Source organism: Prionailurus viverrinus, chromosome A1 (genome assembly GCF_022837055.1).
Source record: "Prionailurus viverrinus isolate Anna chromosome A1, UM_Priviv_1.0, whole genome shotgun sequence".
In the NCBI taxonomy this organism is placed as follows: domain Eukaryota; kingdom Metazoa; phylum Chordata; class Mammalia; order Carnivora; family Felidae; genus Prionailurus; species Prionailurus viverrinus.
Window position 1 is genome coordinate 124,732,649 of NC_062561.1, and position 13,152 is coordinate 124,745,800.

Genomic DNA, 13,152 nt, shown 5'->3' on the forward strand with positions numbered 1-13,152 from the left:
GAGGGGCAGAGAGAGAGGGAGACACAGAATCGGAAACAGGCTCCAGGCTCTGAGCCATCAGCCCAGAGCCTGACGCGGGGCTCGAACTCATGGACTGCGAGATCGTGACCTGGCTGAAGTCGGACGCTTAACCGACTGCGCCACCCAGGCGCCCCTGTTCTCAGTTTTTAACAGTCTCTTATGTTTTGGCTCTCTCCCACTCTAACCTCTTTTTTTTTTTTTTCCCTTCCCCTCCCCCATGGATTCCTGTTAAGTTTCTCAGGATCCACATAAGAGTGAAACCATATGGTATCTGTCTTTCTCTGTATGGCTTATTTCACTTAGCATCACACTCTCCAGTTCCATCCACGTTGCTACAAAAGGCCATATTTCATTCTTTCTCATTGCCACGTAGTATTCCATTGTGTATATAAACCACAATTTATCCATTCATCAGTTGATGGACATTTAGGCTCTTTCCATAATTTGGCTATTGTTGAGAGTGCTGCTATAAACATTGGGGTACAAGTGCCCCTATGCATCAGTACTCCTGTATCCCTTGGGTAAATTCCTAGCAGTGCTATTGCTGGGTCATAGGGTAGGTCTATTTTTAATTTTTTGAGGAACCTCCACACTGCTTTCCAGAGCAGCTGCACCAATTTGCATTACCACCAACAGTGCAAGAGGGTTCCCGTTTCTCCACATCCTCTCCAGCATCTATAGTCTCCTGATTTGTTCATTTTGGCCACTCTGACTGGCGTGAGGTGATATCTGAATGTGGTTTTGATTTGTATTTCCCTGATAAGGAGCGACGCTGAACATCTTTTCATGTGCCTGTTGGCCATCTGGATGTCTTCTTGAGAGAAGTGTCTATTCATGTTTTCTGCCCATTTCTTCACTGGGTTATTTGTTTTTCGGGTGTGGAGTTTGGTGAGCTCTTTATAGATTTTGGATACTAGCCCTTTGTCCGATATGTCATTTGCAAATATCTTTTCCCATTCCGTTGGTTGCCTTTTAGTTTTGTTGGTTGTTTCCTTTGCTGTGCAGAAGCTTTTTATCTTCATAAGGTCCCAGTAATTCACTTTTGCTTTTAATTCCCTTGCCTTTGGGGATGTGTCGAGTAAGAGATTGCTATGGCTGAGGTCAGAGAGGTCTCTTCCTGCTTTCTCCTCTAAGGTTTTGATGGTTTCCTGTCTCACATTCAGGTCCTTTATCCATTTTGAGTTTATTTTTGTGAATGGTATAAGAAAGTGGTCTAGTTTCAACCTTCTGCATGTTGCTGTCCAGTTCTCCCAACACCATTTGTTAAAGAGGCTGTCTTTTTTCCATTGGATGTTCTTTCCTGCTTTGTCAAAGATGAGTTGGCCATACGTTTGTGGGTCTAGTTCTGGGGTTTCTATTCTATTCCATTGGTCTATGTGTCTGTTTTTGTGCCAATACCATGGTGTCTTGATGATTATAGCTTTGTAGTAGAGGCTAAAGTCTGGGATTGTGATGCCTCCTGCTTTGGTCTTCTTGTTCAACATTACTTCGGCTATTCGGGGTCTTTTGTGGTTCCATATGAGTTTTAGGATTGCTTGTTCTAGTTTCGAGAAGAATGCTGGTGCAATTTTGATTGGGATTGCATTGAATGTGTAGGTAGCTTTGGGTAGTATTGACATTTTGACAATATTTATTCTTCCAATCCATGAGCAGGGAATGTCTTTCCATTTCTTTATATCTTCTTCAATTTCCTTCATAAGCTTTCTATAGTTTTCAGCATACAGATCTTTTACATCTTTGGTTAGATTTATTCCTAGGTATTTTATGCTTCTTGGTGCAATTGTGAATGGGATCAGTTTCTTTATTTGTCTTTCTGTTGCTTCATTGTTAGTGTATAAGAATGCAACTGATTTCTGTACATTGATTTTGTATCCTGCAACTTTGCAGAATTCATGTATCAGTTCTAGCAGACTTTTGGTGGAGTCTGTCGGATTTTCCATGTATAATATCATGTCATCTGCAAAAAGCGAAAGCTTGACCTCATCTTTGCCAATTTTGATGCCTTTGATTTCCTTTTGTTGTCTGATTGCTGATGCTAGAACTTCCAACGCTATGTTAAACAACAGCGGTGAGAGTGGGCATCCCTGTCGTGTTCCTGATCTCAGGGAAAAAGCTCTCAGTTTTTCCCCATTGAGGATGATGTTAGCTGTGGGCTTTTCATAAATGGCTTATGATCTTTAAGTATGTTCCTTCTATCCCAACTTTCTCAAGGGTTTTTATTAAGAAATGGTGCTGAATTTTGTGAAAGGCCTTTTCTGCATCGATTGACAGGATCATATGGTTCTTCTCTTTTTTTTTGTTAATGTGATGTATCACGTTGATTGATTTGCGAATGTTGAACCAGCCCTGCATCCCGGGAATGAATCCCACTTGGTCATGGTGAATAATTCTTTTTATATGCCGTTGAATTCGATTTGCTAGTATCTTATTGAGAATTTTTGCATCCATATTCATCAGGGATATTGGCCTGTAGTTCTCTTTTTTTAATTGGGTCTCTGTCTGCTTTAGGAATCAAAATAATACTGGCTTCATAGAATGAGTCTGGAAGTTTTCCTTCCCTTTCTATTTTTTGGAATAGCTTGAGAAGGATAGGTATTATCTCTGCTTTAAACGTCTGGTAGAACTCCCCTGGGAAGCCATCTGGTCCTGGACTCTTATTTGTTGGGAGATTTTTGATAACCGATTCAATTTCTTCGCTGGTTATGGGTCTGTTCAAGCTTTCTATTTCCTCTTGATTGAGTTTTGGAAGAGTGTGGGTGTTTAGGAATTTGTCCATTTCTTCCAGGTTGTCCAGTTTGTTGGCATATAATTTTTCATAGTATTCCCTGATATTTGTATCTCTGAGGGATTGGTTGTAATTCCATTTTCATTCATGATTTTATCTATTTGGGTCATCTCCCTTTTCTTTTTGAGAAGCCTGGCTAGAGGTTTGTCAATTTTGTTTATTTTTTCAAAAAACCAACTCTTGGTTTCATTGATCTGCTCTACAGTTTTTTTAGATTCTATATTGTTTATTTCTGCTCTGATCTTTATTATTTCTCTTCTTTTGCTGGGTTTAGGCTGCCTTTGCTGTTCTGCTTCTATTTCCTTTAGGTGTGCTGTTAGATTTTGTATTTGGGATTTTTCTTGTTTCTTGAGATAGGCCTGGATTGCAATGTATTTTCCTCTCAGGACTGCCTTCGCTGAGTCCCAAAGCGTTTGGATTGTTGTATTTTCATTTTCATTTGTTTCCATATATTTTTCAATTTCTTCTCTAATTGCCTGGTTGACCTACTCATTCGTGTGTAGGGTGTTCTTTAACCTCCATGCTTTTGCAGGTTTTCCAGACTTTTTCCTGTGGTTGATTTCAAGCTTCATAGCATTGTGGTCTGAAAGTATGCATGGTATAATTTCAGTTCTTGTGAACTTATGAAGGGCTGTTTTGTGACCCAGTATACGATCTATCTTGGAGAATGTTCCATGTGCACTTGAGAAGAAAGTATATTCTGTTGCTTTGGGATGCAGAGTTCTAAATATATCTGTCAGGTCCATCTGATCCAATGTATCATTCAGGGCCCTTGTTTCTTTATTGACCGTGTGTCTAGATGATCTATCCATTTCTGTAAGTGGAGTGTTAAAGTCCCCTGCAATTACCACATTCTTATCAATAATGTGGCTTATGTTTATGAGTAATTGTTTTATATATTTGGGGGCTCCGGTATTTGGCGCATAGACATTTATAATTGTTAGCTCTTCCTGATGGATAGACCCTGTAATTATTATATAATGCCCTTCTTCATCTCTTGTTACAGCCTTTAATTTAAAGTCTAGTTTGTCTGATATAAGTATGGCTACTCCAGCTTTCTTTTGGCTTCCAGTAACATGATAAATAGTTCTCCGTCCCCTCACTCTCAATCTAAAGGTGTCCTCAGATCTAAAATGAGTGTCTTGTAGACAGCAAATAGATGAGTCTTGTTTTTTTATCCATTCTGATACCCTATGTCTTTTGGTTGGCGCATTTAATCCATTTACATTCAGTGTTATTATAGAAAGATACGGGTTTAGAGTCATTGTGATGTCTTTATGTTTTATGCTTGTAGTGATGTCTCTTGTACTTTGTCTCACGGGATCCCCCTTAGGATCTCTTGTAGGGCTGGTTTAGTGGTGACAAATTCCTTCAGTTTTTGTTTGTTTGGGAAACCTTTATCTCTCCTTCTATTCTAAATGACAGACTGCTGGATAAAGGATTCTCGGCTGCGTATTTTTCCTGTTTAGCACACTGAAAATATCGTGCCAATCCCTTCTGGCCTGCCAGGTTTCAAAAGAGAGATCAGTCACGAGTCTTATAGGTCTCCCTTTATATGTGAGGGCACGTTTATCCCTTGCTGCTTTCAGAATTTTCTCTTTATCCTTGTATTTTGCCATTTTCACTATGATGTGTCGTGCAGAAGATCGATTCAAGTTACGTCTGAAGGGAGTTCTCTGTGTCTCTTGGATTTCAATGCCTTTTTCCTTCCCCAGTTCAGGGAAGTTCTCAGCTATAATTTCTTCAAGTACCCCTTCAGCACCTTTCCCTCTCTCTTCCTCCTCTGGGATACCAATTATGCATATATTATTTCTTTTTAGTGTATCACTTAGTTCTCTAATTTTCCCCTCATACTCCTGGATTTTTTTATCTCTTTCTCTCGGCTTCCTCTTTTTCCATAACTTTATCTTCTAGTTCACCTATTCTCTCCTCTGGCCTCTTCAATCCAAGTGTCGTCGTTTCCATTTTGTTTTGCATTTCGTTTAAAACGTTTTTCAGCTCCTCGTGATTGTTCCTTAGTCCCTTGATCTCTGTAGCAAGAGATTCTCTGCTGTCCTCTATACTGTTTTCAAGCCCAGCGATTAATTTTATGACTATTATTCTACATTCACTTTCTGTTATATTATTTAAATCCTTTTTGATCAGTTCATTAGCTGTTGTTATTTCCTGGAGATTCTTCTGAGGGAAATCTTCCGTTTGGTCATTTTGGATAGTCCCTGGAGTGGTGCGGACCTGCTGGGCACTTCCCCTGTGCTGTGGTGTATAACTGGAGTTGGTGGGTGGGGCCGCAGTCAGTCCTGATGTCTGCCCCCAGCCCACCGCTGGGGCCACAGTCAGACTGGTGTGTGCCTTCTCTTTCCCTCTCCTAGGGGCGGGATTCACTGTGGGGTGGCGTGGCCCGTCTGGGCTACTTGCACACTGCCAGGCTTGTGGTGTTGGGGATCTGGCGTATTAGCTGGGGTGGGTAGGCAAGGTGCACGGGGGCAGGAGGGGCAGGCTTAGCTCGCTTCTCCTTAGGTGATCCACTTCAGGAGGGGCCCTGTGGCAGCGGGAGGGAGTCAGATCCGCTGCCGGAGGTTTGGCTCCGCAGAAGCACAGAGTTGGGTGTTTGTGTGGAGCAAGCAAGTTCCCTGGAAGGAACTGGTTCCCTTTGGGATTTTGGCTGGGGAATGGGCGGGGGAGATGGCGCTGGTGAGTGCCTTTGTTCCCCACCAAACTGAGCTCTGTCATCCGGGGGCTCAGCAACTCTCCCTCCCTTTGTCCTCCAGCCTTCCCGCTTTCCGAGCAGAGCTGTTAACTTATGACCTCCCAGATGCTAAGTCGCGCTTGCTGTCGGAACACACTCCGTCCATCCAGCCCCTCCGCTTTTGCAAGCCAGACTCGGGGGCTCTGTTTGGCCGGCGAGCCGCCCCTCTGTCCCGGCTCCCTCCCGCCAGTCCGTGGAGCGCGCACCGCCTCGATGCCCTTCCTACCCTCTTCTGTGGGCCTCTCGTCTGCGCTTGGCTCCGGAGACTCCGTTCTGCTAATCCTCTGGCGGTTTTTTGGGTTATTTAGGCAGGTATAGGTGGAATCTAAGTGATCAGCAGGACGTGCAGTGAGCCCAGCATCCTCTTATGCCGACATCTTCTTCCAGCCCCAATCTAAACAATTAAGTCTAGAGTAGAGTGATGAAAAGATATGAGAAAGCTGAGAAGAAGGCTAAAGAGATTGCAAAGGTGGCAGAGATGTTGGTGGAACAGGTCTGGAGAATAGAGAAAACTGAATCCTCTTGAAGAAGAATCATCAATTTACAGCCAACAGATTCTAGTCAACTGATAGAGATTGCGTGACACCAGAGAGAAACTGAAACTAGATAGCCTTTTGTTTTCTTTTTTCTCTGTCTATACACTATTATCATTTATAGTAGGTTTCTCTCATAGTGTGTGGGAGATGTTTTCACTATAAGTTTTGATTGTGAAATGTTTGGGGGAGAGAAATTTTATTTGGAAAATGCTCTCAGATACAGAAATTAGGGCCTACATTGTAAGCTCCTAGAACAGTCACATTTGTTCCTGGCTTTGGTTGTTTTTTCTAAATTTTGAGGTGTTTTCTTTTTGTTGTGTGACATGCTAGCTCTCTAGAACCTTAGATCTGTGTGTGATACATGAGACTCAAGAGTTGGAGTTTTTCAGCCCTGGAGGTACTGAAGTAACTGCAGTAATTTTAGGTGTCTCCATGTAGCAGTTGTCAAAGAAAGGACCAGGCTTCAACTGTGGATGTGAATGGGGCTGATCTGGCCGGGACTGATCAATCAGAAGAAGGGATGGAGGATAATATTGTCTGTATTTTGGGACTTTAATTTCTGTATCAGATCAAAGAAGGAGAAATAATTTGTTTGAAATTTAAATTTTATGTGACACTGTCTGATATAACCTGTCTGGTCATTTTATTTGGACAACCTATCTCAGCTCTATTTGACATGGAACCTAAAATAGGAAATGAGATCTTGGTACTTTGTATAAATTGATATATTCTTAGGCATTTCAGGGGATTCTGAATATAAAATGAAAGATATATTTGCTAAGGAATTTAAGGGGCTGGGGGAAGAAAACATGGAATTGTCTGTATTGGACCCCAAATTGGACAGGGAGGAGGCATCTCCAAGGTTCATAAATTGTCCAGCTATAAATTCATTTGAATAGCAGCTCTGACAAGTCATTGAGATCAAAACCTTACTATGTTGGTGGAAATATTCATTTGCTTGAAAAAGACTTTTAAAAGAAAAAGACCCTTAAAGGGTGTAATATTTCATAATTGAAAATATTAAGAGTACATAGAAGGTCAAAAGAAATGTGTTTACCAGAATGAGAATGAATTATTTGTAGCTGCGTGTGAGAACCCTGATGTGTAAAATATTTTGAAATTTCTAATTGCTCTGTCTTCCCATAGCCTTGGTTAACTTCTTTTGTCTCTCATAAGGACATTTGTAGTGACATTTAAGGCCTACACAGATAATCGAGTAATCTCTTCTTTTTCAGAATCTGTAATTATATCTGTATTCTTTTTCCAAATAAGGTAATGCGGGTGGCCATATTTCATCCTACTACATGTAGCGTGGCTAAAGCACTGTAAGATGAAACAAGAGTGGTAGAAAATGAAGTCAGAGAGGGAAAGGGAAAAGCAAAGGGAGAGGGGCCTGAAGGTAGTTGTGAGCTTAGAGTTAGTAGGACTGGCTTGACTGGGTGTGGGGAGTGAGAGAGAGTAATCAAGGTTGATGTCTAGTTTTTTTTAATTTTATTATTTTATTTAATTTAAGTATAATTGATACACAATATTCGTTTTGGGTGTACAGTGATTTGACAAGTTTGTATGTTAAGGTATGCTGATGATAGTGTAGCTACCATCTGTAAACCATACAATGCTGTTTCAGTATCATTGACTATATTGCTTGTGTTGTACCATAGACTTCTTTTAAGCTTAAGCAACTGGATAGAAGATGGTTCCATTTGCTGAAATGGGGAATCTCCGAAAAATGTATAAGCTTGGGAGGGGTAAAAACAAAGAATGCTAGCTTTGTTGTGTTCAATTTGGGATGGCTATGAAAACATAAAAGTAAAATAGCTTTTATGCATTAGTTGCTTAGAAGAGGGATCAGGGATATAGATATAAATGTGGTAATTATCAGGGCGCCTGGGTGGCTCAGTCGGTTGAGCATCCGACTTCAGCTCAGGTCATTATCTCGCAGTCTGTGACTTAGAGCCCTGCGTCGGTCTCTGTGCTGACAGCTCAGAGCCTGGAACCTGCTTCGGATTCTGTGTCTCCCTTTCTCTCTGGCCCTCCCCCGCTTATGCTCTGTCTCTCTCTCTCTCTCTCTCTGTCAAAAATAAACATTAAAATAAATGTAATTATCTGTATATTAATGGGATTTTTTAAATTTATTAAAAAAATTTTTTTTAATGTCTATTTTTGAGAGAGAGCAAGACAGCTGTAAGCAGAGGAGGAGCAGAGAGAGACAGACACAGAGGATCCCAAGCGGGTTCTGTGCACTAACCATGAGATCGTGACCTGAGCTGAAACCAAGAGTTGGACAGTTAACTGATTGAGCGGCCCAGGTGTCCCTGTGTGTTAATGGAATTTAAAGCTATGAGACTAGGTAAAGTTACATAGTGTAAAACAGATTTAGAGGGCTTGACCCTGGATAGACCAACTTGAGAGGTCCAGTATAAGAGGAGCTGGCAAAAGGAGACTGAGGAGGAAGTAGCCACTGGAGCAAGAAAGAAAACCAGAGAATTGTGGGTTCCTTAAGCCAAGAGGAGAATGTTAGAAAGAGGAAGGAAATAGTCTGTCATTTCAAATGCTGCTGAGAGCTCTGGTAGAATGAAAGATAAAAGTAGTAATTTTATTACATAATTTCCTTATTAAAAGCATTTTCAGTGTAGAATGAGGATGGAAGCTAAACTGGAGTAGATTTAAGGAAAAAAGGGATATGAAAAAGTGGAGGCAGCAACTAACTGTAGACATTTTGTTTTAAGAGAGCGAAGTGCTGCAGTAGCAGAAGGGAATATGAAGGTAATTTATTTTTAAGGTAATGAAAAAGGTTAAGAATCTTTAATGATGTTTTGTTTCAGAATTTTCCTTGGAATTTTAAAATTTCGTGTATGTGGAATATTAAATTCCACAGCCTGAAGGTCATCTAATAATAATTTTTAAGTTCTTGACTGCCAAAGTGTCTCATTACCTTTATTAGCTTTATATCACTTAAATAAAACCAGAACTTTTTTGGATTCTAGTCACTTGATAATACTTTGGCCACTAGGAAAAAAAAGTCTTCAGAATTGCACTTTAAAGATAGAAAACTAGATCATTCTTGTTTTAATGTCTATGGTAATTGTAAATTGGAACTTTATACTGTAGTAATTACCAAAATCCCAAAAGTATTTGCCTTTCTGTTCTTAATAACTCAGAGAATAATTGGGTGGCTCTTGGGCTTTATAAAAGTAGTTTTAAAAGTCATTTAGTGTCTTTTGTGAAATAAATCTTAGAAAATAAGTATTACTGAGGCACCTGGGTGGTCAGTTAAGTGGCTGACTTCAGCTCAGGTCCTGATCTCACCGTTCATGAGTTCAAGCCCAGCATAAGGCTCTGTGCTGACACCTCAGAGCCTGGAGCCTGCTTCAGATTATGTGTCTCCCTCTCTCTCTGCCCCTACCCTGCTCATGCTTTGTCTCTCCCTCTCAAGAAAAAAGAGTAAGTAAACATTGAAAAATTAAAAAAAAAAAGAAAAGAAGTACTACTTTTGCACTCTTTTGACTTACTTAAAGGAACTTAGGTAAAGAAATATTGTGTCTGTTCTAAAGTAGCCAGTTAATTAAGGTATCATCTTAAGTTTTAGGACACCTTTCATTTTTAAAGTATTGAATTCTGCTTTTCATGTGCAAGAATTTGAGACCTCTCTTCTGTAAGTTTTGTCCTAAGTAGAGGTAGCTTATATGAGGGGAAATTAAGGTGTCAGTTAATGATTATAAGAGCACCCTAGGAGTTAAGGTGAGAAAAAGGTTACTCAAGTTTTTGTTAACACAGAGATACACTAAGAAATATTGGAAGTTTCCCAAATTAACTTGACATTTAGCTACTGGTTTTATAACAAAAGTTGAAATTTCTGAGCCCAATAGAAATGCAAGTACATCCCTGGAAATGTAATACATATATATTTATTGCAAATACATAGTTTTTGAGACTAAGGTAGGGAAAATGGGATAGGTAGTATTTGAGAACATCATCGACATTTCAGCTGTTGCTGTGAAAAGTTTGATTAAAGTTAATGATGCATATTCTGATCCAGTAGCTAACATGAACCACTTCGTTGTATTTATACTGCATTTGTATTGTACATATATAGGTATATTGTTTTTAGTGCATCAGTGACCTTTTATTTTAGAGTGAATTCATTTTAAAAAATTGTGAACATGTTAATTTGTTTCCCTTTGTAGAAACAAAGTTGAAGTTTTAAAGATAAATTCCTGTAGTACTTTACTGTAGAAACTATTGTCCACTGCTCTCCTCTGTGCTCTACTTTATTCTGTGCGTTGTTAATGAGTATACTGTAAAATACAGAACTTTTAAAAATGTATATTGGCAGGCATTGATTTATTCATGTGTTATTTTGTTCAGATTTTATTTATATAATAATAGTACTTAGTTATACTTTTCAAATATATGAGTGAGTAAACTTTTAAGTCAGATGTCAGCAAACTCTTTCCATAAAGGGTTAGATAGTAAATAGTTTAGACTTCACAGAATTTAGGATCTCTGTTGCAACTTCGGTATCATGGTGGGAAAGCAGCCATAGACATTTCTAGATGAATGAGGATCGCTATGTTCCAATATAACTTTATTTACAAAAACAAGTGGCTGACCGGTTTTGGCTCATAGCTATAGTTTGCTGATCAATGTTTTAAGTGATAACATTAATACGCTATACGTTCAGTATTAAAGTGAAGAGGTTTTGGAATAATTAAGGAATGAGTGGCGTAGAAAATCTTAGAGCCTGTTACTGTTTTGTTTGGAACAAAGTCCAGTTGTTAAAATTTTCTAGCATTTGTGATGACACATTCTTATTTTCAAAGTAGAAAATGAGTCTTTTCTTCCTGTTAACAGGAGAGGTATTCTTCTGGAGCAAATGGAGACACTTTTAACAGGACTCCAGCTTCATCATCAGGTATGTGTTGAGGCAAAAAGATGGATCCTTTTCTAGGTTAAAGGCTTCACCTGGTGAATAAGGAGCAGACTAGTAGACATCTTATAAATAGTGTTTGTTAGATTTCTGTGAGAATTCATTCTGTTTGGATGTTTTTAATGAGGGCCACTTCCAGCTAGAGGAAGCAAGAGAGGAGAGAGTATAGTGATATAGACCATAGTGCTTTAATATTATTTGGTTTTGTAGGTTTCCTGTAAATCCTTTGCCCAGCTTGGAAGTTGTATATTTGTCTTTCATACCACTAGAGAATTGTCAGGGTTCCTGACATGTGGAAGTAGGATATGGGATTATTAGGTTGTTGTTTGTTTTTACAGTGTAAATATTAAATATTTAATATGTAATATTAACACTACACAAGCAATGGGTCAGTTAAGAAATCAAATGGCAAATAAAAATATGTTTCAAAACAAAAGAAAAAGAAAACATAATATTCCAAAACCTATGGGATGCACCAAAAGCAGATGTTAGAGTGAAACTTAAGTTATAAATGCTTGTATTAAGAAAAAAAGTTGGGGCGCCTGGGTGGCTCAGTAGGTTGAGCATCCAACCTCGGCTCAGGTCATGATTTCACGGTCCATGAGTTTGAGCCCTGTATCGGGCTCTGTGCTGATAGCTCAGAGGCTGGAGCCTGCTTCAGATTCTGTGTCTCCCTCTCTCTGACCCTTCCCCATTCATGCTTTGTCTCTGTCTCAAAAATAAATACACATTAAAAAAAAAAAAAAGTTAAACAACTTAACATGACACTGCAGAGAGCTAGAAAAAGAATAAACTTAGCTGAAACTTAGTAGAGGAAGGAAATAACAAAAAACAGAGACTAGAATAAACAGTTACATAACATTAAAAGTAATGACCAGTTTTTCAAAAAAAATCCCTGCAAAATTGGCAATGTTTTAATTCTATTAACTAGGAAAAAAGACTCAAAATTGAAAAGAAATGGAAGAGAAGATGGTAGATAACCACAGAAATACATAGTGTGATAACAGATTATTATATACATTTAAATACAAATCAGATAATTTAGGAAAATAAAACAGATAATTCCTAAAAACACACCAGTTACCATGATTGAATCATGAATCTTGAATCCAAGAAATAGGAAATCTTCTTAGACCAATAAAAAGAATGAAGCTGAATTAAGAATCAAAACTCCAGCATGGAAAAGCCCAAGACCTTATAGTTATATTGGTGAATTCTACCAAATATTAAAAAAAATTAATGATACTCTTTATCAAAGTTTTACAAATAATGGAATAGAGGGAACACTTTCAGAATCATTCCATGAAACCAGTACTACCCTGATACCAAAACAGGATAAAAACAATACAAGAACAAAATCTAGTTTGTCCCATGTCAGTATTGGTACTCCAGCTTTCTTTCCTTTGACATCTGTTTGCGTGATAAATGTTCCTCCATTCCCTCACTTTGACCTGCAGATGTCTTTAGGTCTAAAATGAGTCTCAGGGCACCTGGTTGGCTCAGTTTATTAAGTGCTAGACTCTTGATTTTGGTTCCGGTCATGATCTCAAAATTGATGAGATCAATCCCCCCTACCATAATCTGCGCTGACAGCATGGAGTTTGTTTGGGATTCTCCCTCTCCCTCTCTCTCTGCCCTTCCCTCCTCATGCTCTGTCTCTCAGAATAAATAAACGCTAAAAAAATAAAATGAGTATCTTGTAGACTATAAGGTTGTTGAAGTAAGTTGCAGTAGTAGTGACCTGTCAGGGTAATTGTTTAATCCTGGGAAGCCATCAAGATATCATGAGTTTTGGGTTGTCTGGGTGGCTCAGTCAGTTAAGTGTCTGACTTGATTTTGGCCTAGGTCAGGCTGTGTACTGAGTGTGGATGATGCTTAAGATTCTCTCTCTTTCCTGAGGCACCTGGGTGGCTTAGTTAGTTAAGCGTCTGACGGTTGGTTTTGGCTCAGGTCATGGTATCATGGTTTGTGAGTTCCAGCCCCAAGTTGGGGTGCAGAGCCTGCTTGGGATTCTCTCTCACTCTCTTGCTCTCTGCCCCTCCCCCACTCATGCTGTCTCTGTCTCATAAGTAAATGAAAAGACTTAAAAAAAAGATTTTCTCTCTCTCTCCCTCTTTCCCTTTCCCCTGCTTGC

At 39.2% G+C, this 13,152-nt stretch overlaps 1 protein-coding gene across 1 annotated transcript in view; it reads left to right on the plus strand.

The window, feature by feature from the left end:
• DDX4 (DEAD-box helicase 4) overlaps window positions 1-13,152 on the plus strand; it is an 88,101-nt gene that overhangs the window by 5,227 nt on the left and 69,722 nt on the right. Inside the window, exon 3 of the mRNA XM_047854412.1 lies at window positions 10,943-11,003. Within this exon, the coding sequence (XP_047710368.1) occupies window positions 10,943-11,003 (61 nt within the window). The remainder of the gene's footprint in view (window positions 1-10,942; window positions 11,004-13,152) is intronic.